Source organism: Salvia hispanica, chromosome 3 (assembly GCF_023119035.1).
Source record: "Salvia hispanica cultivar TCC Black 2014 chromosome 3, UniMelb_Shisp_WGS_1.0, whole genome shotgun sequence".
In the NCBI taxonomy this organism is placed as follows: domain Eukaryota; kingdom Viridiplantae; phylum Streptophyta; class Magnoliopsida; order Lamiales; family Lamiaceae; genus Salvia; species Salvia hispanica.
In genome coordinates, this window is record NC_062967.1 from 40,857,485 (window position 1) to 40,883,014 (window position 25,530).

The 25,530-nt window shown below is 39.6% G+C and overlaps 2 protein-coding genes across 2 annotated transcripts; both read left to right on the forward strand.

Moving 5' to 3' along the window:
• The first annotated feature begins 34 nt into the window (after positions 1-34).
• Positions 35-2,216, forward strand: LOC125216262 (probable indole-3-pyruvate monooxygenase YUCCA4). Its single transcript, XM_048117929.1, has 4 exons — positions 35-658; positions 726-974; positions 1,138-1,260; positions 1,853-2,216. The coding sequence occupies exons 1-4, from the start codon at positions 35-37 to the stop codon at positions 2,090-2,092; spliced, it is 1,236 nt and encodes a 411-aa protein (XP_047973886.1). The 3' UTR covers positions 2,093-2,216.
• Positions 2,217-10,324: 8,108 nt separating this feature from the next.
• Positions 10,325-16,286, forward strand: LOC125214240 (transcriptional corepressor LEUNIG-like). Its single transcript, XM_048115176.1, has 19 exons — positions 10,325-10,588; positions 10,843-10,946; positions 11,422-11,519; positions 11,599-11,708; positions 11,923-12,357; positions 12,434-12,522; positions 12,660-12,738; positions 12,815-12,890; positions 13,109-13,158; positions 13,277-13,591; positions 13,699-13,902; positions 14,146-14,388; positions 14,469-14,604; positions 14,710-14,819; positions 14,930-15,079; positions 15,171-15,326; positions 15,413-15,529; positions 15,652-15,858; positions 15,943-16,286. Exons 2-19 carry the CDS (start codon positions 10,915-10,917, stop codon positions 16,084-16,086), a joined length of 2,751 nt encoding a protein of 916 aa, XP_047971133.1. The 5' UTR covers positions 10,325-10,588; positions 10,843-10,914; the 3' UTR covers positions 16,087-16,286.
• Positions 16,287-25,530: the final 9,244 nt, after the last annotated feature.

Below are 25,530 nucleotides of genomic sequence, written 5' to 3' on the forward strand. Positions count from 1 at the left end.
CAATAAAACTCTCCCTCCCCGCTTAATTTCCTAAATGCCTTGTTCCAAACAGCAAGTGAATTGCGTTTTCCATCCCGGCGCCATCATCGTGGGCGCCGGCCCCTCCGGCCTGGCCGCGGCCGCCTGCCTCCACTCCAGCGGCGTCGCCGCCCTCCTCCTCGAGCGCGCCGACTGCCTGGCCTCCCTGTGGCAGCGCCGCACCTACGATCGCCTCAAGCTCCACCTCCCCCGCCAATTCTGCGAGCTCCCCCTCCTCAACTTCCCTAATTTTTTCCCCAAATATCCCTCCAAGCACCAATTCCTCTCCTACCTGGAGCACTACGCCCGCCATTTCTCGATCCAGCCCCGATTCAAGCAGCCCGTGCTCGACGCCCGCTTCGACGCCCTCACCGGCCTCTGGAGGGTCCAGACGCGCGACGTGCTCTACGTGTCGCGGTGGCTCGTCGTCGCGACGGGAGAGAATGCCGAGCCCGTGATTCCGGAGATTCACGGCCTGCGGAGCTTTCAAGGCCCGCTTCTGCACACCAGCGCCTATCGGTCGGGCTCTCAGTTTTCAAAACACAAAGTTCTCGTAATCGGCTGTGGAAACTCCGGCATGGAAGTTAGCTTGGACCTTTGCCGCCACCGCGCCTCTCCCTCCATCGTTGTCAGGAATTCTGTGAGTCATTTAATATTTACTTTTATTTTGTGATTATTTATTGACATTTTTTTTTAATCAAAATTAGGTTCATATTTTGCCGAGGGAAATGTGGGGAGTTTCGACGTTTTCGATGGCGATGGTGTTGCTCAAATGGCTGCCGTTGAAGCTGGTTGACAAGTTTCTTCTTGTCGTTGCCAATTTGACGCTCGGCGACACCACCAGATTAGGCCTCCGCCGCCCAAAAACTGGCCCCATTCAGCTCAAAAATGCCACCGGAAAATCGCCTGTGCTCGACGTAGGCGCCCTTTCCCTTATCAAATCCGGCAAAATTCAGGTACATATCTACATATATATGTGGACAATTGGGAAAAATGTCAATTTGTAATATAATCATTTTTTAAAGCCGCGGAATTGATCAAATTTGAATTCTACGACTTTTTTTGGGCAATGACTCCGTGTAATGCACACATTCTAATATTTCTTTCTCTCCTATATAGGTAGTGGAAGGAGTGAAGGAGATAACGAAAAACGGTGCAAAATTCTGTGATGGCCAAGAACGGGAATTCGACTCTATAATTCTTGCAACGGGGTACAAGAGCAATGTGCCGACTTGGCTAAAGGTAATGCTCCATTTGTCTCGATTTAAGTCATTGATTTAGCTGCCTATAAGTGATCAATTTCCATATTATAGCAAAAATGCAATTTTACTCAAACTAATGATTTTAGGCGGGAGACTAAAAGAGTATTAGCATTAATTATAGAATTTATTTTTGAATTATTAAATGATTAAGGGTTTATAGGGAATCACACATCGCTTTCGGCCTTACACATGCAGTGGGCTACAAAACGTTTTCTTACACTGCAACAGAAAAGGGCAAATCTGATGGCATTTGTTTGGATCATCCTTCCTACCAATGCTTGCAAAATATTTTTTTTGTTCACATTTTATGATGTGTTACTGTCATTAATTATTTACTCACATATATTCAATTTTGTAAGACTGGGGAATTTTTGCGTATAGGTCTCAACTACCGCTGTTTTCAAGAACCAGTCTCAGAAAAATTAAATGTCATTGTTATTTCTAGTAGTACTTGCTTCATTTTATATATTTATATACCCAAGAATGAAGAATTAGGTAGAAGTGAATTAAGAGAATTGATGTCGAAATTACAATTGATATTAATTTAATTCTTTTTGTGGGAAATAATGTAGGGTGAGGATTTCTTCACAAAAGAAGGAATGCCGAAGACACCTTTCCCTCATAGTTGGAAGGGAGAGAACGGATTGTATGCGGTCGGGTTCACAAGAAGGGGGCTTCTCGGAACATCATCGGATGCCGTCAAAATCGCTAAAGACATCGCCGATCAATGGAGGAAAATTAACAAGAGATATTTAGCCAAAGAAATTAAGTTAGGTAGTGAAATATTTGGGAAAATTAGGGAAAATGTCTAGAGTAGGGGTGTTTTTTAAGCTAGTTATTTTTTAATGCTTTTAGTTGTAAATGAATCAGTTTTGTTTTGGGGAAATTGTAAGAATGGCAATGTTTTAGATCGAATGTTTTTATTTTGAAAAAAAAGAAACTATGTATGATAGAAAAATGCAATAAAAAAAATACTAGTAATTGGGAAGATTGTGTAAAATGGTGGTGACGATTATAGCCTTTGCGTAAGAGAGGTAGTTGAGTTTATCTACATTGAACGCAATTTTACAGATTGCTACTTTAGGAATTCATGAAATCTTTTAACTCATTAGTTTTCAGTTATCAAGTAAGTAGTACTATTACACGCAAAAAAGTGAATCTAAGAAAATTGCTTTTTCCAAGTTAATGATTGCAACACGATTACATCACCATCCCCAAAAACTTTTTCAACTTTACCATCTCGTTTAATTTCCTTTTTGAAAAAATAATTGAGAAATTGTTACAAGCACATTTATTGTAGAACCTAGATATATGCATCTATCATGAAAAACGACCGTCTTCTTCATTGTTGAAACGCACCTTGGTAAGATTCAAGACTGATGATACGACCTTTTTGGCCCATAGATCTTGCTGGACCACACACTTCTACATTTCGCATTAATCTTATAGTTAGTTTCAATAAATAAATAAAAAGTGATTGGAATAAGACAATTGTATTCCAATATTTCCGTCCACGAAAAATATAACTTACTCCATTCATGGGTTCGCTCCCAAAAAAGTCTATTTTTACTAGTTTGATTCTTTCATAAGAAATTTTCATTTTTAGTTTTGGCAATTTCTTTTTTCCTTAAGATGGACCTCATTATCTACTAAAAATATTTTAATAATTTTTTATTTCTAATTTTAACATAATTTATTGATCTTGTACTGTGCTATTCCCAAATTCTCTATTTTACGAGGGACGAAGGGATAATATTTTTCTTGGCTATCCATAATAATATAGTTCTATTACGTTTTCTTTGTTGCTAACATATAATGAACATATTTCGGCGTTCAAGAAATTATTATTAATATTTAATAAAAATGTGTTCAACCTAAAATAATACTCCCTTTATCCCAAATATATTGAAGTAAAATTTCTTTTCCGACAAGTGATTTTATGAATTGTTATGTTTTTGCCCTTTCTCAAGTGAAATTCTTGCTACGCAATTTTATTTGATCGATTTAAATACTGAAGACTCATTGGACGACTAGTCTATTTATATATCACTCAACCTAAAATCACATTCGCGGCTTACAAGCTAAGTCAGTTCTTGGCTAAACCATGAGAACAACACATGATCGATGGAAAAAGGTGCTCAATTCAAATGTCTAAAAGAAGTCATTCGTTGATGTCGAATCTCGTGTTGTAGCTCAAAGTATTGCAAATTTACTTGGGTAATTACCTTGTCGGAAGAATTTGGAGTAAAAAAGATTGAGAAGGCAATTCCTATATGTTGTGAAAAACCAAGTTGTTGTGTACATTAACTCCAATCCAGATTTTTTACGAGTGAGCAAGAAAATAGAGGCTTGTAAAGTAGGATGATGATGAAGGGAATGGTATGGGAAGGGGGGTTGATTTAGGGGCATTGAATGTGAGGGAAATGAAAATAGAAATGGTGAAGGTGACACGCTTCCACATACTATTGCTCTGACATTTTTACTAACCTCAGATCATTGCACGAGGGAACCTCTCTAATCAACCACCATTTTTCCTTTTTTTCCTTTTAAAGAGAGATGAAAAAATTCAACAATAATTAATTCCACGCCCACTCCCTACTCTTGTATTTTTATTTTACCCATTTCATGCCACCTCTTTTCCTTTTACTTTTTTGAGATACCTATTATTTGTGCTCCAATTAATCCATTATCAATTTGTTTAATAGGGAAATAGTGGTTATTATATATATTTAGAGCACCTGATCCGACGTGATTCTGTATTTCCCTCTACTCTAGGTTGATGTCAAACTCCTTTTGCCTTTAACTGACATCTTTTTACCTCTACTACTACTCCTCATCACTTTTATCCTCATTTCCATTTCAAAATCCTAGTACACAAATCGTTGACTACTAGTGAACTAGCGGTGAAAATAGAAATTCTTCTATTTTGGACGTGTTTTAGATATGGACCTCGTAATTCAATGCACTATTTTTTTGTCTTTTTTTTTAGCGTTATTCACTTTCTTTCTTTTTTTTTCTTTATCAATTCTTCTCTCTTGTTTTAGCAAATGTGCATTAAAACGCATGTTATTTTAAAAGTTTCTATTTTTCAAGACAAAGATAGGAGTAACTATTTGAGGTGTAAACTCATTTTTTACTTTATTTAATAGTGCTAACTTAATACTCCATCACCTGTCTATATGTCTACATTAACTGAAAGAGAAATCATTCTATATAAGATTTTGATTTTGACTGGATAATTAATTGACAGGAGTAATTATTCTGAATTTTTTTCAGACCCCCATCTTACTAAATAAATTGTCAGGTTGAGTCCAGCTTACGTATTACTGTCAACATAAATAAACGAGTTAAACGTCTGATGTTAATGAAAAATAAATTATAGTATGAATCATTTGTATTTGCCCAATAACAATTTTCCGCTAAAAACACACTTAAATCGAGTTAAATTTGGAGGATGGACAAAACCATCTTACCTTATTTTGGGTTCAATTAATTAGATACTCCGTATAAAATAGAATTAAAAACTATAGTATAAGAGTCATTTTCTAATATCAAATTTTAAAACAATTGGAAAAAAAAAACATTTTTAATGTCTATATATAATATATAAGTATGTATAGACTTGAGATCACCCAATCTTCCAAAAAAGATATAAATACATACTCCTAAATAAAATTTCATTCGAAAATAACTTAATAAAAAAAAAGGAATTGTTCTCTTTAAATTCATGAAATGTAAGTATATACGATGTAGAGATTGGGGATGCGATGAATGATGCTTACTAATCAAGAAACACAGTAGTTGCCTAGTTGGGTATTGTCATGCATGCCATTTTGCCATGCATGCATTTCTCAGACGACAAATCCCAATTGTATCTCAATGTCTTCTCTCTTTCATTTCAATCCCCAAATTTGATTCTTCATTTAGGGTTTCTCACCTCCTTCTTCTCCTTCTATCCATGTCCTTACACTTTTGTCTTGCTTGTTGACTTGTTGTACACAAGAGAACTGTTTACCTAATTCGTTACAATTAATTTGTAACTACGTCTGTGGATGATATCATGTCAAGTGTTTTCACTATGATTTTCGAATACAAAATACTTAGACTGTCAAGTCAATAATACCCTTACGGTCAATTTGCTATGGTAGATAACTTAAATGACCTAAAATGTGTGTTTTTATTATTTTATTTTTATCTTATCTATCTTTTATATCAAACGACCCCCTTAATTCATTTGAATCCTCTGTGCTTACTACCCAAATATAAACCTAGACTACTAAGTGCCGCGTGTTTTGTCATTATTAAGTGCGCAGCCCGGGGTCCCTTTTGGCGTTTTCTGACTGCGGCAATGGCCTATAGACGGGAACGTCGACTACCCACCGCGTGTTTTGGGTAGGGCCCACAGGAATCCAGCTAGGTGGTTGAAGGGAAAATTGGAATTCCTTTTGTTGTTATGCATGAATGGTTGGTTTGGGTCCACATTTTGGTGACCTGTTGAAGTTCAGTGGTATGTAGCTTTAGCAACTGCAAATTGTTGACTGCCTCACAAAGGAGGGATGTGTGCTTGTTTTGTATCTATGTATATGCGTAACTAATAGTAGTACCTTTGCTGCCTTTTACTAGAGAGACAACTCCTAGGATATATATAGTCACCTCCTTTTCAAATAATATCTCATTTTATTACTCCATTTTACTCTATAATACATATCTGAGATTTTGGAATATTTGATTTCAATTGGAAGATGCTATAGACGGTGGGTGCACCTATGTATGATGTATCCTTCATTAATTTTCAGTGATGGACATATAAAATATCTGTCACAACGGCCATATTTTCTTGATTTTCTCTGAATATAGCTTTAAAACGATTTGGTAGACTGATCAGGCTTTTTCACAATATATTTTGCAAAATTTAAACAATTTAAAGATCTTGCAAGGTCTTAAATATAAATAAAATCAATTGGTTTGGTCGGGTCCAATTTGTGCCCATTAATATCTAGCTAGTAGGTACATCCTAATATTATCTGTCACTCGTGAAATAGGTTCGTGTTTCCTTGGGATTGATACGTTACGTTTCTATCATTATACTCCGCAATACTCTATACGTTCTCCATTAATTGTTCACTTTTGTCATTTTCGTCCGTCCTCCATTAATTTTTCATTTTAACTTTTTACCTTAAATAGTAAGTAGGTCTCACATTCCACTAACCTATTCTACTCACATTTTATTATAAAACTAGTATACAAAAGTGAGACTCATATTTCACTAATTTTTTAACTCACTTTCATTTACATTTCTTAAAACCCATACCGAAACCAAAGGGAACAATTATTGAGGGATGGAGGGAGTACTATCTATTATTGCATAATAGATGCAATTTGTGGAGTAATAGAAAATATTTGTGGGATTCTTAATTTCCTCACCTTTCAGAAAGTTAGAGCTAAAATTAGAATTGGCAATTCTATTTCCAACTACCAATCTAACTTGCTCCATAGCATCCAAAAACAATATAAGATGTATGGATCATTCGTTTTATATGTTATACTCCATCCGTCCCAATAAATATGAAACATTTAGTTTTTGGCATTAGATTTTATGTAGTGTTGTTTTGTGAGTTAATGAAGATATAGTAAAGTAAGAGATAAGAAAAAGTAGAGAGAGTATTGTTTCCATTTTAGGAAACGTTTTATTTCTAGTGGGATAATCCAAAAAGGAAAATGTTTTATTTTTAATGGGACAGAGATATAAGGTACCTAGATTTTAAATAATACTCCCTCCGTCTTATTTACATTATTCTCTATCTTACTTTATCATTTGTCCACTTTAGCTATTTACAATCATTTTTACAAAACAAGTGCAAAAAAGTGAACATGACTCTTATTCGTGGACGGAGGAAGTATAAGATGTCAAATTTTTATCAATAAGGGAAAATTAGAGTATCGTTTGCTTGTGATGGGCAGAGAGAAAATTATTAAGCTGAATTGTGCACATTGCATACCAAAAAAGAAATTTATATTATCCATATAATTGGGCCCATGCCTTAAGTGGGCCGGACCAAATGTTCAGAAGGTAGATCATGTTTTATTCACTTTTACTTTAATCTGACTATTTTTTTTAAAAATAAGTATCTTACTATGAAATAGTAGTGACTCAAAGCAGGGTCAAAAGAAGTTGATTATGAAAGTAGAGAAAAGAAATGGAATAACTCAAAGCAGACGAAGGAAAAGTTGAGAAGATCAGTATTTATATTGCGGCGTTAATTTCTGAAGAGATAAAAGTGACATGATTAAACAAGTAATATTAAAGGGTTACAACAGTTGACATATGGAATGCGAATCATTCGTTATTTGAATTAAATTAACAAAACCTACTTTATATACACATCATATAATATAGACAAAGAAAACTTATACACTAACAAACACGAAATTCGCACACGACTTGATAACCAATTTGATATGTGAATCATTCTCCATGAAAATGGCTTCCCTAAACAATAACTTGAAATATCTCTGAGCTTGATCAGTACATGTCTTCAAGTCCTATAATCTAATTCTCTTCTCTTATTTATAGAGTATTGAAATGTCAGACTCGTCTTAATTAATTGGATAAGCCCAATCCTACTAAAACAAATCTGCCCTTTTTATTTATTGCTTATGTTCATTAATTCATTTAATTTGCTGGTAACATGGATGCCTCGTTATGTAACGGGGGTAGTCAGGGACGGAACCGGGGTACGCGTTGCGAGCGTTCCCTCCCTGCATCGTACCCCGTAGCCAATGAGAAGAGGACGTGAAGCCCACTTGCCCACTGGGAGTGGACTACTTCTTTATCCTACCGTTTTAATTTGTTAAAACAAAAACTAACATTCAATTTATTTTAACCTACTATTCCAAATATATCTATCCATTATCCAGCGAATTCATACTCATTTTTAAAAAATTTCTATCATCCAAATTCCAATACCTTCTATAATCACCTATAAGTATCCCACTCATTGCCTTGATTAAATTGAGTCACCAAATGCTTAGGGGCAGTCGTGTTTTAAGTGTGTGAAATTCGAAATTATATTTAGGGCAACTTTTGGCCTAGCTAAATGCTAGGGGGGAATATTTAGAACTCCAAATATATTTTTCCCCCAAAGTCTTAATAACTGAACCGACAAACAAAATCCAGGAAGAACATGAAATTCAGAATAAGATATGATGCTAATAACAATATCTTGATGGCCCATTCTTATATATCTTGAAACATATATAATCTCGGAATCCAACAGGTTTGGACTTTGTTTGTTGTGGGTGGAGCCTTAGTTCGGGTTGCCATTCGACACTCTGATCTTCCTACGCCGCGTTGGACTGCTGTTTTACAAAAGTATCTTTTGGACTTGTGATTTGGGTATATTCATTCTCATGCATGTCCGCACTCAGTGGCGTATAGAAGTGGGAACAAGGGGGTGCAACTGTACCCCCAAAATTCATTCTATTAATATTACATCTAATAAGAATTTACATATAACCTTGGTGCTTCAGTGGTAAGCCGCTGAAAATGTCTTCCCACTGCTCCGAGTTCGATTCCCTGCTGGTGCAATCTGTTCAATGTTACTCTCCTTTTCTCTCTTTTTTCTTTTTATTACTATGTTTGAATACTTTTTTAGTCCTATAATCACATTTTCATTTTTGTTATGCATTGTCCTTTTCATTTTTTTTAATTATGTTTATGTTTGAATGTTTTTTTTTAATTTCTGTACTAACATTTTCAAGCACTCCTACCAACATTTTCGTTTTTATAATGTAGTACTCCAGTAATTAATTTATTTAGTTAGGTAAAAATTTGCATTAATTAATATTTTATTTTATAGACATTAGGACTGTTTACTGTAATTTAATCATTTTGATTTTCCCTATTATGTTTGTTATTTTATTTATTTTAATTGCTGTATTTACTCTATTTTTTTCATTTTATTGCTTTAATTTTTTAATTATGAAATTCTTATTTTTAACATTTTAGGTAATAATCCCTCTGTCCCATTTTAGGAGTCTCATTTGAGTTTGACACACATTTTAGAAGATGTAAAGAAAAATTGATAAAAAATGATAGTGGAATGTGAGTCTCATTTTTATATATTAACTTTATTATAAAATGTGAGTGAAATAAGGTTGATGGAATGTGAGACCTATTATCATTTATGGAATATTCTAACTGAAACTCCTAATGTGAGACGAACTAAAATGGTAAATCGGGACTCCTAAAGTGAGACGTAGGAAATATTGTTAGTACAACTTGTACTTCATATAAAAAAGTTCTTACTATTTAAATTATTTTTACAAATAATATTATTTTATTTATATCATAATTATTTGTCGTACAATTCGTACCCCAAATCAAAATCTCTGGATACGCCACTGTCCGCACTGAAAACATGATTTTCTTCAATAATCATTTTAAGTGTGTATTGAAGAAAATATTCTCTTTGTACTACAATATATTGGTCTATTTATTTGATCATCTTCCAACTCTATCTTTTTGTAGTGCGCATAGGATTTCATGCATTTTTAGCCACTTCATATTTTGTGCCAAAACAATTTAATGGGGTGTTGGTTAGGATGACTGAATCGTGCTATTTGAGTCGTTATTGAGTCAATTAAATAATTAATGACTAAAATCTTTAAGATTTAACTTGATTTTGACTTGTTAATGAAATTCTCAATTTGAACAAGAACATGACTTACTATCCCGAACAAGACATGGATCCGATTTAATATGGACTGACTCGACGCGATAACGGCTCAAACATAATTTACGTGATTAAACCTAATTTTTTAGACGATAAAAACATAATTTAATACTCCGTATAAGACAATTAAGATAATGCTAAAATTGTTGGGTTAGATAGTAAATAAACGAAAATACAAAGCCCAGAGATGAGAGCCTGGTCCAAAAGCAAATGACATTCTTACCCCGCAGGGTTACTTTCGTCTTTTCAAGCATCGTCTCCCTACAAGAATGCCCAAACCCGAAATTTGACTGAAAGGTACTTGTGAGTAAATTCCATTCCCAGAGGCATTATGATATCTGCTACACCCCTCATTCAATCCCACCAACAAAGCCCTTCATAAATACAAAACAGAATTTCTTTTTAGTTTCTGCAAAACCAACTCCTCCTACCTCTACTACTGCTTTCTGGAATTTTATTTCCCCCCACAAAAATAGCGAGGTATAAATAAAGGTCAAAAAGGGTGGGAGCCATACGAAAAAGGAGGAAGAGGGTTCTTGTTCTTTTTCAATATTATGTTATGTAGCGTTGTAGGTAATAATCCCCTTTTAAGAGATAATCATATTCGCGGATGTTTGCGTGTGTGTTACAGTTCTAATTTGGCTCAATTGAACTTACTGTTTACTTGTTCAAGATTTCGTTATTGCTGTGTGGTGGTTAGGTTGTATAGAACTGAGTTTCAACACACCGCAACAACGAAATTGAAGGAAAAGATTGAATTTTTATTTGATTTTGGGTTTTTTTTCGAATTGGGGTTTGATACAATAAATGTGTTTCCGATGGTGAAGGGGTGAGAGATTGAAGGAGAGGTTGTTTCTTGGGGATCTGGCATTTGTATCCTGCTCTAGTGGGCTGCAAAAATGTCTCAAACCAACTGGGAAGCTGACAAAATGTGAGTTTTTTCCCTCACTTTTCACTGCTTTTTGCCTCAAAGCTGTTCTTTATTTGGTAGTGTTGATTCCTACTTCATAGTATTTTTATTGCTGTTTTTGTGTTAGATTTTTCGATTTTCAGGTTGTTTTCCTAGGTCAGTTGATTTTAGCCAATTTTTTTGTTGTTAAAAGTATGTATTCTAGTATTGTTTTTGGATGAGGACAGCATGAATTTGGATACCCTCAGTAATAAGAGTTTTAGTTTGTGCTATAAACTGAAGGTCATGTTTAGCATTCTGTCCTCAGATACCGTCTATGTGGTTTGCCCTCTTTCTTGAATAAGTGCTTATTCTTATTGAGTTCTGACCTCTGTTCTTAGTCACAAACTCATAGTTAATGTATATCGTCCCGTTCTCTAAAGTTAATGTATGGTTTGAACAACAAGGGACAAAGGTGCACAATTTGAAGTTGTTTCTTGACTCTGGTTGTTTTCAGGTTGGATGTATATATCCACGATTATTTAGTGAAAAGAGATTTGAAGGTTACCGCGCAGGCTTTCCAAACTGAAGGAAAAGTATCATCAGATCCTGTTGGTCTGTACACAGCATACCTAATTTAGCTAGTTTCTGTTTTATGTTGAAAGTTCTAATCATTTATATTTGCTTGCTTCAGCTATCGATGCTCCTGGTGGTTTTCTCTTCGAATGGTGGTCTGTCTTTTGGGATATTTTTATTGCCAGGACAAATGAGAAGCATTCCGAAGTTGCTGCATCTTATATTGAGGTTAGCTACAAACTTGATATGACCTTATTAGAAGGGTAGGTATACAATATGATATTATTGTTTTCAGTCTGTTGGTTTTCTTGCATCATTCTTGTTCAACTCCGCCACCTATTTATTATTCTAGACTTTTTACTAAGTTGGTGCTTGATATGTATTATTGCACTAACTCTTGTGGTCGAAATCTTATGAGTTTATTTTTTTCCGAGAAAATCAGACTCAGTCGATGAAGGCAAGGGAGCAACAACAGCAGCAGCAGCCGCAGTCACAACACCAACACCAACAACAGCAGCAAATGCAGATGCAGCAGCTTTTATTGCAGAGGCAAGCTCAACAGCAACAGCAGCAGCAACAACATCAGCAACAGCAACATCAACAGCAGCAACATCAGCAGCATCAGCAACATCAACAACAACAGCAACAACAGCAGCAGCAACAACAACATCAGCAGCAGCAGCAGCAGCAACAGCAACAGCAACAGCAACGACGTGAAGGTGGCCACCTTCTGAATGGTTCAGCTAATGGGATTGTTGGGAATGAATCTCTCATGAGGCAAAATACTGGTACTGCAAATGCTTTGGCAACAAAGATGTACGAAGAGAAATTAAAGCTCCCTGTTCAGAGGGATTCCTTGGATGATGCAGCCTTAAAGGTACAAGAATTTATTGGGCTCAGGAATAAACCATGATTCCAAAGTCAGTTCCTAACAGTGTGATATTTACTTTCAGCAAAGATTCGCAGATAATGTAGGCCAGCTTTTGGATCCTAACCATGCTTCAATCTTGAAGTCAGCTGCAGCAGCTGGCCAGCCATCTGGGTATGATATATATGATATTTATTGGTATCTTACTTTGTTTTCTCTTGTTTGTTCTCGAAATGCTACTATGTAATTATCTGGAGGTACATGTGCTTTCATGATGTGACTTATTTATGCTTTCTGACTTTATGTTTTAGGCAAATGCTGCACGGTTCTAGTGGTGGGGTATCTCCTCAAGTTCAAGCACGAAGCCAACAATTTCCGGGGTCTACACCAGTCAGTATACTCGTTGCATCCTTGTTTAGAAAATAATTCATATCTTATTTATGTCTTACATATATATACACATCAGGAAATCAAAACTGAAATCAATCCTATTCTCAATCCAAGAGGTGCTGGCCCTGAAGGATCGTTGATTGGAATGCCTGGTATGCTCTTATTGTCCATCCTGCTTGCAAGTAATATTTGTTCATGAGGAACTATTGTTGTATTGTGGTGAAGAAATATTGGGAATTTCTATTAGTGAACTCATTCAAAGATGCTAAAAGTAAAATACTGGAGCACAAGCAGAGTCCTACATGGCGGCTCAATTTGTGCCTTTGTTGTTCTTGTATATGTTAAATTAATACCATTCTGCATGTTTTAGGGTCAAATCAAGGTGGTAACAATTTGACGCTGAAAGGATGGCCTTTAACCGTAAGTACATTATTGTTTTAACACATTGTTAAACATTCCATTGTGCTCCTTGTTAAACAAATTATGTTATACTGAATATCTATCCTTCTCTTCTAATGTTCTATTTGTTCCTTGACAGGGTCTCGATCAGCTTCGTTCTGGTCTTCTCCAGCAGCCAAAGTCATTTATGCCGGGTCCTCAACCCTTTCATCAACTACAGATGCTAACACCTCAGCACCAGCAGCAGCTTATGCTGGCACAGCAGAGTCTGACTTCCCCATCTGCCAATGATGTTGAGAGCAGAAGGCTGAGGATGCTTCTGAATAACCGAAGTCTATCTATGGGGAAAGATGGGGTCTCTAATTCAGTCGGGGATGTAATTCCTAATATTGGATCCCCAATGCAAGCTGGTGGCCCGGGATTGTCTCGTGCAGACCCAGAGATTTTGATGAAGGTATCTTTTGCTCCTTTCTAGTTGTTTCTTACATTAATTAAAGTGGATAAGTCCTGCAACCGGTTTCCTTGATTAGTTATGACGTTTTTACTTGATTTGTTGTATAGATGAAGATTGCACAAATGCAACAACAGCAACAACAGCAGCAGCAAAGCAATAACCCAACGCTACAGCAGCAACATCCACAGCATAGTCTCTCGGGTCAGCAGCCTCAGAGTTCTAATCACAATCTCCAGCAAGACAAAATTATGGGTGCTGGCAGTGTTACGGGTGATGCTAGCATGTCTAATTCCTTCAGAGGAAATGATCAGGTTTATCATTATATACATATTACTCAAAAATTTCTTATAGATTAGATGATACCATTCCTTGCTTTATAAACTTTGAGTTCGAATAATTTTAGTAACAAAATAGTAGTTTCTTCTGTATCTATCTAGGATCTTTCGATAGCCTGAATGTAGAGTTTAAAAAATGCATATCATGTGTGTTGCTTTAGTTAAATAAACTGAAATTCTGAGTTGATTCCTAATATGGTTTCATGCATTCATTTCAAGGCTTCTAAAAACCAGACAGGAAGAAAACGAAAGCAACCCGTATCTTCTGGCCCTGCTAATAGCTCAGGAACTGCAAACACAGCTGGTCCTTCTCCCAGTTCAGCTCCATCGACGCCCTCAACACATACACCAGGGGATGTCATGTCTATGCCTAATATGCCACACAGTGGTAGTTCTTCGAAGCCTCTGATGATGTTTGGATCTGATAACACGGGCACCCTTACGTCACCATCTAACCAGCTGGTGGGAACGGTAGCCCGTATCTTACCTTTTGTGAATAGAGTCTGTCCATTCCTTAAGCTTCTCGTTTACTTGTGTGACAGTGGGACGATAAAGATCTTGCACAAGCTGACATGGATCGGTTCGTCGATGATGTTGAAGACAATGTAGAGTCTTTTTTATCCCATGATGATGCCGACCCCCGAGATGCAGTTGGCCGTATGGATGTTGTTAGCAAAGGTAAGGAAGATTAAGGTTTCAATTGCATTTTCTATAAAGAATCTCCTTAAGGAATAAAGATTGGGAGATATTCTTCCCTTACGATATCGATATTAATGTGTTCAGGGTTTACATTTGCCGAGCTCAATTCCGTTCGTGCTAGTTCAAATAAAGTCGTGTGTTGCCACTTCTCATCAGACGGGAAGTTACTCGCCAGTGGTGGTCATGATAAAAAGGTATTCGACGTACATAACACAATTAATAAAATTGGTTGGTTGTTTCCGCAATGCAGTTATCATTGTTTCTGTCATTCACTGTGATAACAAAATTACAATAATTTATGCAGGCTGTTTTATGGTTCACTGACTCTTTGAAGCCTAAAACCACACTTGAGGAGCACACGTCGCTTATAACGGATGTCCGTTTCAGCCCTAGCATGGCTCGCCTTGCCACATCATCATTTGACAAGACTGTCCGAGTTTGGGATGTGGAAAATGTTAGTTGATGAATACACCCTCTGTGGAATTGCAACTGCTATTCTCCTTTTAATAATCAAGACTTCTGTAATGCTAATTTTCATATTGCAGCCTTCTTATTCTCTTCGGACCTTCACCGGGCATTCTTCTGGCGTGATGTCGTTGGACTTCCACCCCAACAAAGAAGATCTCATATGTTCCTGCGATGGTGATGGCGAAATAAGATACTGGAGCATAAACAATGGTAGCTGCGCAAGAGTTTTCAAGGTATCATATCTCGGTCTTCACTTTACAGTCATGTCGTTTATCAATGCAACAAAATCTCTTGACCTTCCTTGCCCTGGTTGGATTAGGGTGGAACTTCCCAAGTGAGATTCCAACCCCGACTTGGACGGTATCTTGCAGCGGCTGCTGAAAATGTCGTGTCAATACTGGATGCGGAGACACAGGCATGCCGGCATTCCTTAAAGGTACACCTATCATTCCCTCACCCTAGATTCGGATCAGTAGCTCGTGTCAGACAATTTCTTGCATATATGTTATATCCTCCTTCGTTGTAACCTTTGATGTGGTGTGGTGTGGTGTGGTATAGGGCCACACGAAACCTATCCATTCCGTCAACTGGGATCCTTCGGGAGAACTCCTGGCATCCGTGAGCGAGGATTCTGTTAGGGTGTGGACGATGAGATCCGGGAGCGAAGGGGAGTGTGTGCACGAGCTTAGCTGCAACGGAAACAAGTTCCACTCTTGTGTTTTCCACCCTACTTACTCCTCGTTGCTAGTCATCGGTTGCTATCAGGTAACTAACTAACTAACTAACTAACCCGACTTTCTTGAAAAAAGGTCGCGTAATTATGAGTTGTATCGCTGCGTGATGCAACAGTCTCTAGAGCTGTGGAACATGACGGAGAACAAGACGATGACCCTCTCCGCGCACGACGGGCTGATAGCGTCGCTGGCTGTGTCCACGGTGGCGGGCGTTGTTGCATCCGCCAGCCACGACAAGATCGTAAAGCTGTGGAAATGAAGGTGTCTCAGAATTACGTAGCTGTTTAACCGCAATCGAATTTTTGTCAGATTTTGTAATTTTATTTTCTTGATAGGTTTTTATGGTGAAACAGAGTTGGTAGGTTTAGAAACTAACTGTTAATCTGTTATGTTGCTTCTGCTACTCAGTAACCTGACTCAATTCAATTACTACTTGAGAGTGCATCAAATTTATCTTAATTATACTGGATTTTCTCTATTACTACCTGTATTTATTTAAAATGCTTTACATCTCATGCACAATACAGGAAAAAAGAAAATAACAGAATTTAATAACCAATTGGGGAAATATAAGTAATTAGAGTGTGATGAGTACCTTGAAAAGCGTGAAGGAGAAATATCCAATTGAAACAGAGTGATAACTTGATGAAGAGAACGATTACAGATGATTATAAATGGGAAATTGTTAAGAGTATTCCTCTTAACGTAGGTCGGAACAGAATTTGTAAGAGTCCCGGGAGGCGAAATCCCGTCGACCACTTAGGGTTTTTTTCGTAGCAGAAAGAAAAGAGGAGAGAAGTAGGCGTAATTCTTGTCTAACTTTATTGATGAATTCAGCGCCTATTTATATTCTAAGGACCCTAGGGTTGGTTCGACTTTACGGCCCGGAAAAGAACCAACAAAGAAAACCCGGAACGGAGCTTATAAAAGGCTCGACCTAATTGTTTGAAAAAATAATAATAAAAGTAACTACGGCAAAATAAATCTAGCAAAAAATAACAAAATAATTCTATACTAGTTCACGTCCTATTTGGAGACAAAGTCACCAAATCGAACAGGCGGTCTCGTTCTCCTCCTCGGCTTCCCCTGCTTGATCTTCTCCCTTGGCGACGGTCTCCCCCGCTCCACCGTCTCGCAGTCCACCTCCTCCGGCACTATCTCTTCCCGCTGGACCGACGGCCTACTTGTATCGACTCCCCCCCGGTTAGCCACATCCTTGTCCTCAAGGATCAAATCCGGAAAACGCCGCCGCACCATCTCGAGTGGTTCCCACGTCGGTACAACACCCCCATCATCCTCCCACTGAATCAACGCTTCCTCCACAGCCACACCATCCCGCCACACCGTGCGGCCGTCCACCCATTTCAATGGCCTTGCAACTGGTCTACCCCGCGCAAACAGAGGCGGCAAGGCCACCACTTCCGGCGACACTCCCTGCACAAACAGGCGAAGCAAGCTGACATGAAAAACATTGTGTACCCGGCTACCTTCCGGTAAAAGAAGACGATACGCCACTTGTCCAATCCGCTCTAGGACCTCAAACGGTCCAAAAAATCTGCGCGCGAGCTTCGCAGACAGAGGCTTGGCGACAGAGTATTGCCTATACTGCTGTAATTTCAGCAGGACCATGTCTCCTACCTCGAACTCCACATGCCTACGATGCTTGTTTGCCGAGGCACGCATCCGTTGCTGCGCCCTCTCCAAATTCGCGCGCAAGGCGACGATGAGCTCACCCCGCTGCCGAATCAAAGACGCCACATCTGAAGGGGTAGCTCTCGATGGCTCTGCCGCCACCAACGGAGGTGGGTCACGCCCATACAGGGCCTTGAACGGCGATGTCCCGAGGCCCTCGTGGAAAAAACAGTTCAACGACAACTCAGCCCAAGGCAAAAAGTTGACCCACTTATTTGGCTTATCCGCAACAAAAGCCCTCAAGTATTGCTCCAGCCCCCTATTCCGTACCTCCGTCTGACCGTCAGATTGCGGGTGATATGCCGTAGTAAAGTGCAACTTCGTACCACTTAAACGTAACATTTCCTCCCACACATCGTTCAAAAAGACCGAGTCCCTATCTGAGACCAATGTCTTGGGAAACCCATGATGCTTAACCACCGTTTCAATGAAAAGATTTGCCACCCTTAAGGCATTGAAATGAGGCGGTAGCGGAGCAAAATGTGCATACTTGGTCAGCCTATCAACCACTACCATGATCGTAGTAAAACCCCGGGATTGGGGAAGACTCGTCACAAAGTCCATTGACACATCCTCCTAGACACGCGAAGGGATAGACAGCGACTGCAGCAATCCTGCAGGTTTCTGCGTTGAATACTTCGTTGTCTGACACTCCACGCACGTCTCAACAAACTTCTTAACCTCCCGCCGCATATTACGCCAAAAAAATTGTGCCGCTAACCGCCGAAAAGTCCGTTCCACGCCTGGATGCCCCGCCTGAGGGGTTGAATGATGTTCATGTAGCAGCGGCAACTTAACAGCGGATAATTCACCCACATATATTCGGCGCCCCCGGTACAGCAGACCCCCTACAAAGGACAAGTTCGACTCCGCTTTACCCTCCGCAATTAGTGATCGCATGGCCAACCACTCCTCGAGTGTATCAGTCTCCGCTCGTAGTTGCTCCAAAAGGTCGGGCACTGGATGTGCAACAAGCGCCCGGAGCGATGATTCCGTGATTTCACGATCGCTTCGCGTCCGGCGCCATATCCCGTCGTGACAAGGCATCCGCCACTCTATTCGAAGCCCTCGTCTTATACTCGATACGAAACTTATAACCCATCAGCTTTCTAGCATAGAATTGTTGATCCGGGGTTTGGATAATCTCCTGCAATAGCTCTTTCAAACTCTTCTACTCGCTCCGAATCACGAATTCGCGGCCCAACAAGTATTGGCGCCATTTCTGCACAGCCTCAACTATCGCGTACAACTCCTTGTGATATGTCGACGACACACGACGGCGAGGGCCCAATTTTCGGCTAAAATAGGCCAGGGGATGGCCGTCTTGAAGGAGCACAGCTCCTACCCCAAAATCCGAAGCATCCGTCTCTATAACAAAAACTTTCGAAAAATCTGGCAAGCGGAACCTCCGGCGCCGTAGTCATTGCAGCCTTCAGCGCCCGAAAACTGTCCTCTGCAGCGACAGACCAAGTAAAAGCCTCCTTTTTGAGGAGCTCAGTCAGCGGCCCCGCAATTGTAGCGTAGTTCGCCACAAATCTCCGATAATATCCTGTGAGGCCTAAAAATCCGCGTAACTGTTTGACGGATTTTGGTATGGGCCACGCTATCATAGCCTCAATTTTCGCAGGATCGGCTTTCAACTGCCCCTTGGAAACTATATGTCCCAAATATTCCACCGTCATGCTGCAAAAAATACACTTAGACAACTTCACAAAAAAGAAATTAGCCTTCAAAATAGTGAGGACCTCGTGCAAGTGGCGAACATGCGACTCCAAGGTGGGGCTGTAGACCAAAATGTCGTCAAAAAAGACGATAACGAAGAGCCGCAATAACGGTCGGAAGATGGTGTTCATGGCCGATTGAAACGTGGAAGGGGCATTTGTCAAGCCAAAGGGCATGACCAAGAACTCAAAATGGCCATCGTGAGTCCGAAAAGCAGTTTTGAAAATGTCAGCCGCGTGCATCCGAATCTGATGGTACCCGGAGCGTAAATCCAACTTTGTGAAAAAACGGGCAGCCCCTAATTCGTCAAATAATTCCTCCGAAGTCGGGATAGGAAAGTGATCCGGTACCGTGGCAGTATTCAGGGCCCTGTAGTCAATGCAGAATCGAAAGGACCCGTCTTTTTTTCGGATGAGCAATACTGGTGAGGAGAATGAGCTTTGGTTAGGCCTGATAACCCCCGTGGCTAACATCTCCTTAATCTGCTTCTCGATTTCGTTCTTCTGGAAGTAGGGATATCTGTACGGTCGCACATTGACCGGCTTGGCATTCGGCACCAAATGAATGCGATGATCAAAGGGGCGAGGCGGCGGCACACCCGTCGGGGTGCGAAAAACAACCTCATGTGAACGCAACACTGCCAATATCATTGGGTCCAGATCATCAGAAAACTGAGGCGGTTCAGCCGTGGAACACAGATCCTCCTCACTGGCAAACAAGACCACCTCAAATAACTCCGCCGCCCCTGACAGAGTCAACAATCCCGCAACCGTCTTGAGGGAGGCCGACTGAGCTACCGGGGAGGCTACCTTCAAGCGAATCGGGACCCCATTTCGCACGAACTCCAACGTTCCATCAACAAAATCACTCGTCACCCGCCTCAGCGACTTCAACCATGCCAATCCGAGTATCACATCCGGTCCATGAACAGGGAGTATATGTAAGTCAATCAAAAATATCTGCGATTGAATCACCACACGGGTCTGTAGGCTAGCGTACGAGCAAACCAAAGAATCGCCGTTGCCCACATAAACTCGGAATGGTTTAACTGCAGTTAGAGGGAGAGACAGTTTCTGTGCCACACGAGGATGAAAAAAATCATGTGAACTACCCGTATCCACCAAAATTACCACCGGATCAGCGCCAATCGATCCCCGAAACTCCATGGCATCCGGTCGTTGCCGCCCTTCCATCGCATAAATGTGCGAGAGATCAGCCGTGATTACCTCCGGTTCTTGCTGCTCATGGGACGCATCTATCTCCTCCAACTCCTCACAATGCTCTGCACCCATATACGCCAAAAGCGGCCGTTTGCAAGCATGCCCCTGTACCCATTTTTCCTCACAATAAACACACAGCCCGCGGCGTGTGCGATCAGCTCGCTGAGCCGCCGTCAAGTGGATCACTGGCAGATTTGAATAATCGGGACCTCTGGCGTAAACCGGTCTGGTGGCTGCCTGTGGTTGGGGTTTGCTGATGGGGCGTCGTCATGAGAGACCCCTTTTGTTCCCTGGAAGGCCAGCTTCGACGCTGGGGCCCCGGTTGTGTTATAGTCTTCTCGACGCTATTATCAAATTCAATGGCGAGTGCCATCGCCGCCGCTACAGAACGCGGGTGGTTGTGCTTGACTTGGCTTCGAACCGGCTGTTGAAGACCAGCAATGTAGATGGGCAGAAAAGTCGATTATGGGATATTGGGTATTCGATTCCGCATTGATTCAAAAGTGGCGTTGTAGTCTGCAAGGAGCCCTGTCTGCACCAGTTTAGCGATTAACCCCAAATAATCTTCAAAACTTTGCGGGTCGAAACGTCGCCGCACATCCTCCAAGAAATCGTTCCATAGTACCACCGGGTTGCTGGCACGGTAATTGAATACCCATTCAGCCGCCTGCTGCTCGAAAAGCATCACTGCATAATGAAGGCGATATGCTTCGGGCATCATCAGGTGATCAAAATAATATTGAACCCGAGCAATCCAATTTACAGCGTCTGTGCCGTTGAATCGTGGAGGTTTCATCTTGACATCCCTCGGTTGCTCCCACTAGCGTTGACCCCCCTGATTATGCCACATCGGGTTGTCCCACGAAGTCGGTGCACGTCCCAATGGTAACCCCATCCCCTGCGTAAGTCCAGGAGGTTCCCACGTTGTCGACCGACCTGAATTAGCTTGTGATCCTAAACCAAAACTTCCCAATATACTAGGCATCGAAGAAGGCATCGCAGCTGACCCGATTGTGTGATTTCCCGCGGCCATCGCAGATCCTGACCCTGGGCGTTCCCACGACGAACGGTGATGAGTCGGAATGCTCATAACCACCGATTGTGTAGGGATTGAAACTTGTCCCGTTTTCGGCATAGCATCTGTAAACCAATGTGACGGAAGACCATAGCTCTGACTCGATTCCGACCTCGGCGGAACCAACCGGCGATCAAAGTCATCCATACGCGTCTCGAACCGTGCTAAGGATGCCAATATGTGCTCGAACATTGTCGTCACAGGGTTGGACTCCTGATCACCCGCTCCGCGAGAGAGACCCGCCGTGATCGGCGTCGCTGTGGTCCGAACCATCGTGAATCCAGTCGTTCGTCCGACCTCCGAAGTAATTGCGTCCATGAGTTCAGTGAAAGCACCAATTTGTTAAGAGTATTCCTCTTAACGTAGGTCGGAACAGAATTTGTAAGAGTCCCGGGAGGCGAAATCCCGTCGACCACTTAGGGTTTTTTTCGTAGCAGAAAGAAAAGAGGAGAGAAGTAGGCGTAATTCTTGTCTAACTTTATTGATGAATTCAGCGCCTATTTATATTCTAAGGACCCTAGGGTTGGTTCGACTTTACGGCCTGGGAAAGAACCAACAAAGAAAATCCGGAACAGAGCTTATAAAAGGCTCGACCCAATTGTTTGAAAAAATAATAATAAAAGTAACTACGGCAAAATAAATCTAGCCAAAAATAACAAAATAATTCTATACTAGTTCACGTCCTATTTGGAGACAAAGTCACCAAATCGAACAGGCGGTCTCGTTCTCCTCCTCGGCTTCCCCTGCTTGATCTTCTCCCTTGGCGACGGTCTCCCCCGCTCCACCGTCTCGCAGTCCACCTCCTCCGGCACTATCTCTTCCCGCTGGACCGACGGCCTACTTGTATCAGAAATACTTGTATCTTCCAAGATCCAAAATCAAACACAACATATTTAATAATTGAGGATTAAAATGAACAAGTCAATAATAAGAATCTATAACTATATAAAAGCCAAGTCCCCAAAAAAGTTGTTTTTCCCGCCCATTTTCATGAAACATTGATAAGTACTCCCTCCGTCACATTTGGAATCACTTATTGTTATGGCTCGGGTTTTAAGAAAGAGTTGAAATGTGTAATAAATGAAGTGAGATGGTAGAGTTGGTTGAAGGTAGGTCCTTTTTTACTTTTGATTTTTGTTTTGGTTTATTTTAATGTAGATAATGGCATTTTGATATAATTTTGATGAAGAATGGGGTAAAATTGTATGACCAAATATGGAAAATTCTAAAAGTGACTCTTAAACTGGGACGGACTTTTATGACAAAAAGTGACTCTTAATCTGGGACGGAGGGAGTATATTATAAAATTGGATTAGCATATACTCTCTCCGTCCACATTAGGAGTAACAGTTTGACCGGACACGAGTTTTAAGAAATGTAAAGAAAAGTTGGTTGAAAAAGTTAGTGGAATGTGGGACCCACTTTTTTATATTGGTTTTATAATAAAATGTGAGTGAAATGAGTTAGTAGAATGTGAGACATATTTACCATTTATGGTAAAAATGAAGTGTTACTCTTAATTAGGGACGGACCAAAATGGAAATTAGTAACTCTTATTCGGGGATGGAGGGAGTAATATACAATATTAATATATGATTGATTTGATATAGATAATAAATGGTGTCAATTAGTCAAATCGCACTCCTTAGAGCATCTCCAAGGGAAGAGGTAAATAGAGAGGTAAAGTTATATAACTACCATATTTACCTTTTTTTCATGAAAAATCATTCTCCAAGGAGAGAGGTATTTGGGAAGATATTATACATTTTCCTATTTTAAAGAGGTATCTTTACCTCTCCATCAATGGAGATGTAAAATTTTATAACTACCACATTTGCCTTCTTTTCATGAAAAATCATTTTCCAAGGGAGAAGGTATAATTGAAAGGTTGAAAAAAAAGTTATACAAAGTTATACATTCAATTTTATTCAAAGGTTAAATAAAGTAAGAGAGAGGGAAAAAAGTAAAGAGAGTGATGTTTCCATACTCAGAAATGTGTCATTTAGAATAAGACATTCCAAAAAGAAAATATGTCACTTAGAATGGGACGGATTGAGTATGTTATTAGTTTCTCCGGTGAAATGGGCTGGATTTTGTGGGCCAACGATTTCAAACTAAATGTTACTCCCTCTGTCCCATTAAAAATGAAACGTTTGTCCCATTTAAAATTAAACGTTTCCTAAAATAGAAACATCTCTATCTCTACTTTTTCATCTCTATTACTTTACTTAAATTATTTAAGTAGCTATTAATACTCTTTGATTTTATTTAATAATTATTTAAATTCAAATGATAATACACTTGGCACTGTATCAATCATTAGATCTCCTAATCTAATGGTTAAGAATTAGTCTTAATTTTGAATTGCTAATTAGTTAGCAATTGATCACATCTCAGGTTCAATATGTGTATATATATAGTGTATCTATGGGTCATCTTTTAATGCTTATAGCACCATAATCCAAAATTAAAATGTACTCACTACTATGAATTCACAGCGAGATTTCCCTATTGCACTCCCGTTGCGTAATGATGGCAGAATATTAATCAGCGGGGGCATTTCTAAACCAAAATATTGGGTTGAGTTGTACGACTCAAAGAAAGGCACGGTCGAGGGCGTGGACTTGCCTGCCGAGTACGGATCTCCCTATGCATCCTCTTGCTTTCAGTACACCGACAAAGAGGTTGTGGTTTTGGGATACTACCCAAAAGAAAATATTCATTATCTCCTCTTGTACAACCTGGAAAGCAAACACTAGTCTTGTGTTGCAAAAAACGTCCCTATACCAATATTTCAACTGAGTAGGAGGAACCTCGTCTATGTGGGGGGGACATTCTATTTATTATCGACCACGCATGTCTTATGTATGTCTATGATCTGTCCTCCAAAAAAAAAGTGGGTGAAGTAGGGGTTGTTGGTCTGGATTATTCTGATGATGATGGAGTGATAGGAGCTTTCTATGCCGGCAACACTGATGTTAAATGTACTAGCTGGATCTTCTACCTATTCCTGCTTTATGGTGGCAAGTGTTTCAGTGATCTTCAATATGCCAAGGTCGAAGTCGTCCAAGGCAAGGACGGGGTTTATGCTGCCACACTTCAGATGGAGGGTGTTCTCAAAGTTGGTTGCTTTCTTTCCATTTATATGTGAGCTCGTTGATTTTGGAATCTCTTACCTATAATCAGAGGTCGTATTATCATATTGAAATATTGCTCGTTTTCTGTATGCAGCATTGCTGACTAGGGCTGGGGAAAAATATCGAAATACTGAAATACTGGCCTTATCGTACCGAAAATACCGAATTTTCGGTATACCGTGACTTTCGGTACAGTATGATACCTTACCAAAAGATTCCGGTAAGGTAACGGTATAAAGTTTCAAATACCGCAATATACCGTTGCATACCGAAATTCGGTATATACCGTAAATTAAGGTATATACCGTAAACTAAGGTATATACCATAAAAATATAAACACAATTATGTATAAAATATATTTTATATATTTTTAAATTATAAAATCTATTGTGACATATATAAATATAATTATGAATAAATTATATTTAATTTATTTTTTAAAATTATAAAATATAAATAATATTTTAAAAACTCTAATTTTCTATTTTAATTGAAGGTATGACTTTTTTGCATACCGTATTTACGGTAAGGTATACGGTATGGTGGTTTCGGTAAAGGTATACCGTACCTATCCACCCCTATTGCTGACCATAAGATTGCAAAGAATGAAGTCAAGATTAATGCTCTTGTCGGCAAAGGTGAGTGAACAATCCAGCTATTGGAAATGGAAAACAAAGTTTGCCTTGTTGTTTAGCTAACTAGGGGTTCTAGATAATTTGGCCGTTGGTATTATATTGAAATACTTGTTTTTTTGTATGTAGCATTGCTGCCGAAAAAGCGAGCACGAGAGTCGCTGTTGAAAGAGAAAGGAAAAGAGAAGATTGATGAGTGATGAGGAGTGAATGAAGGGGAAACT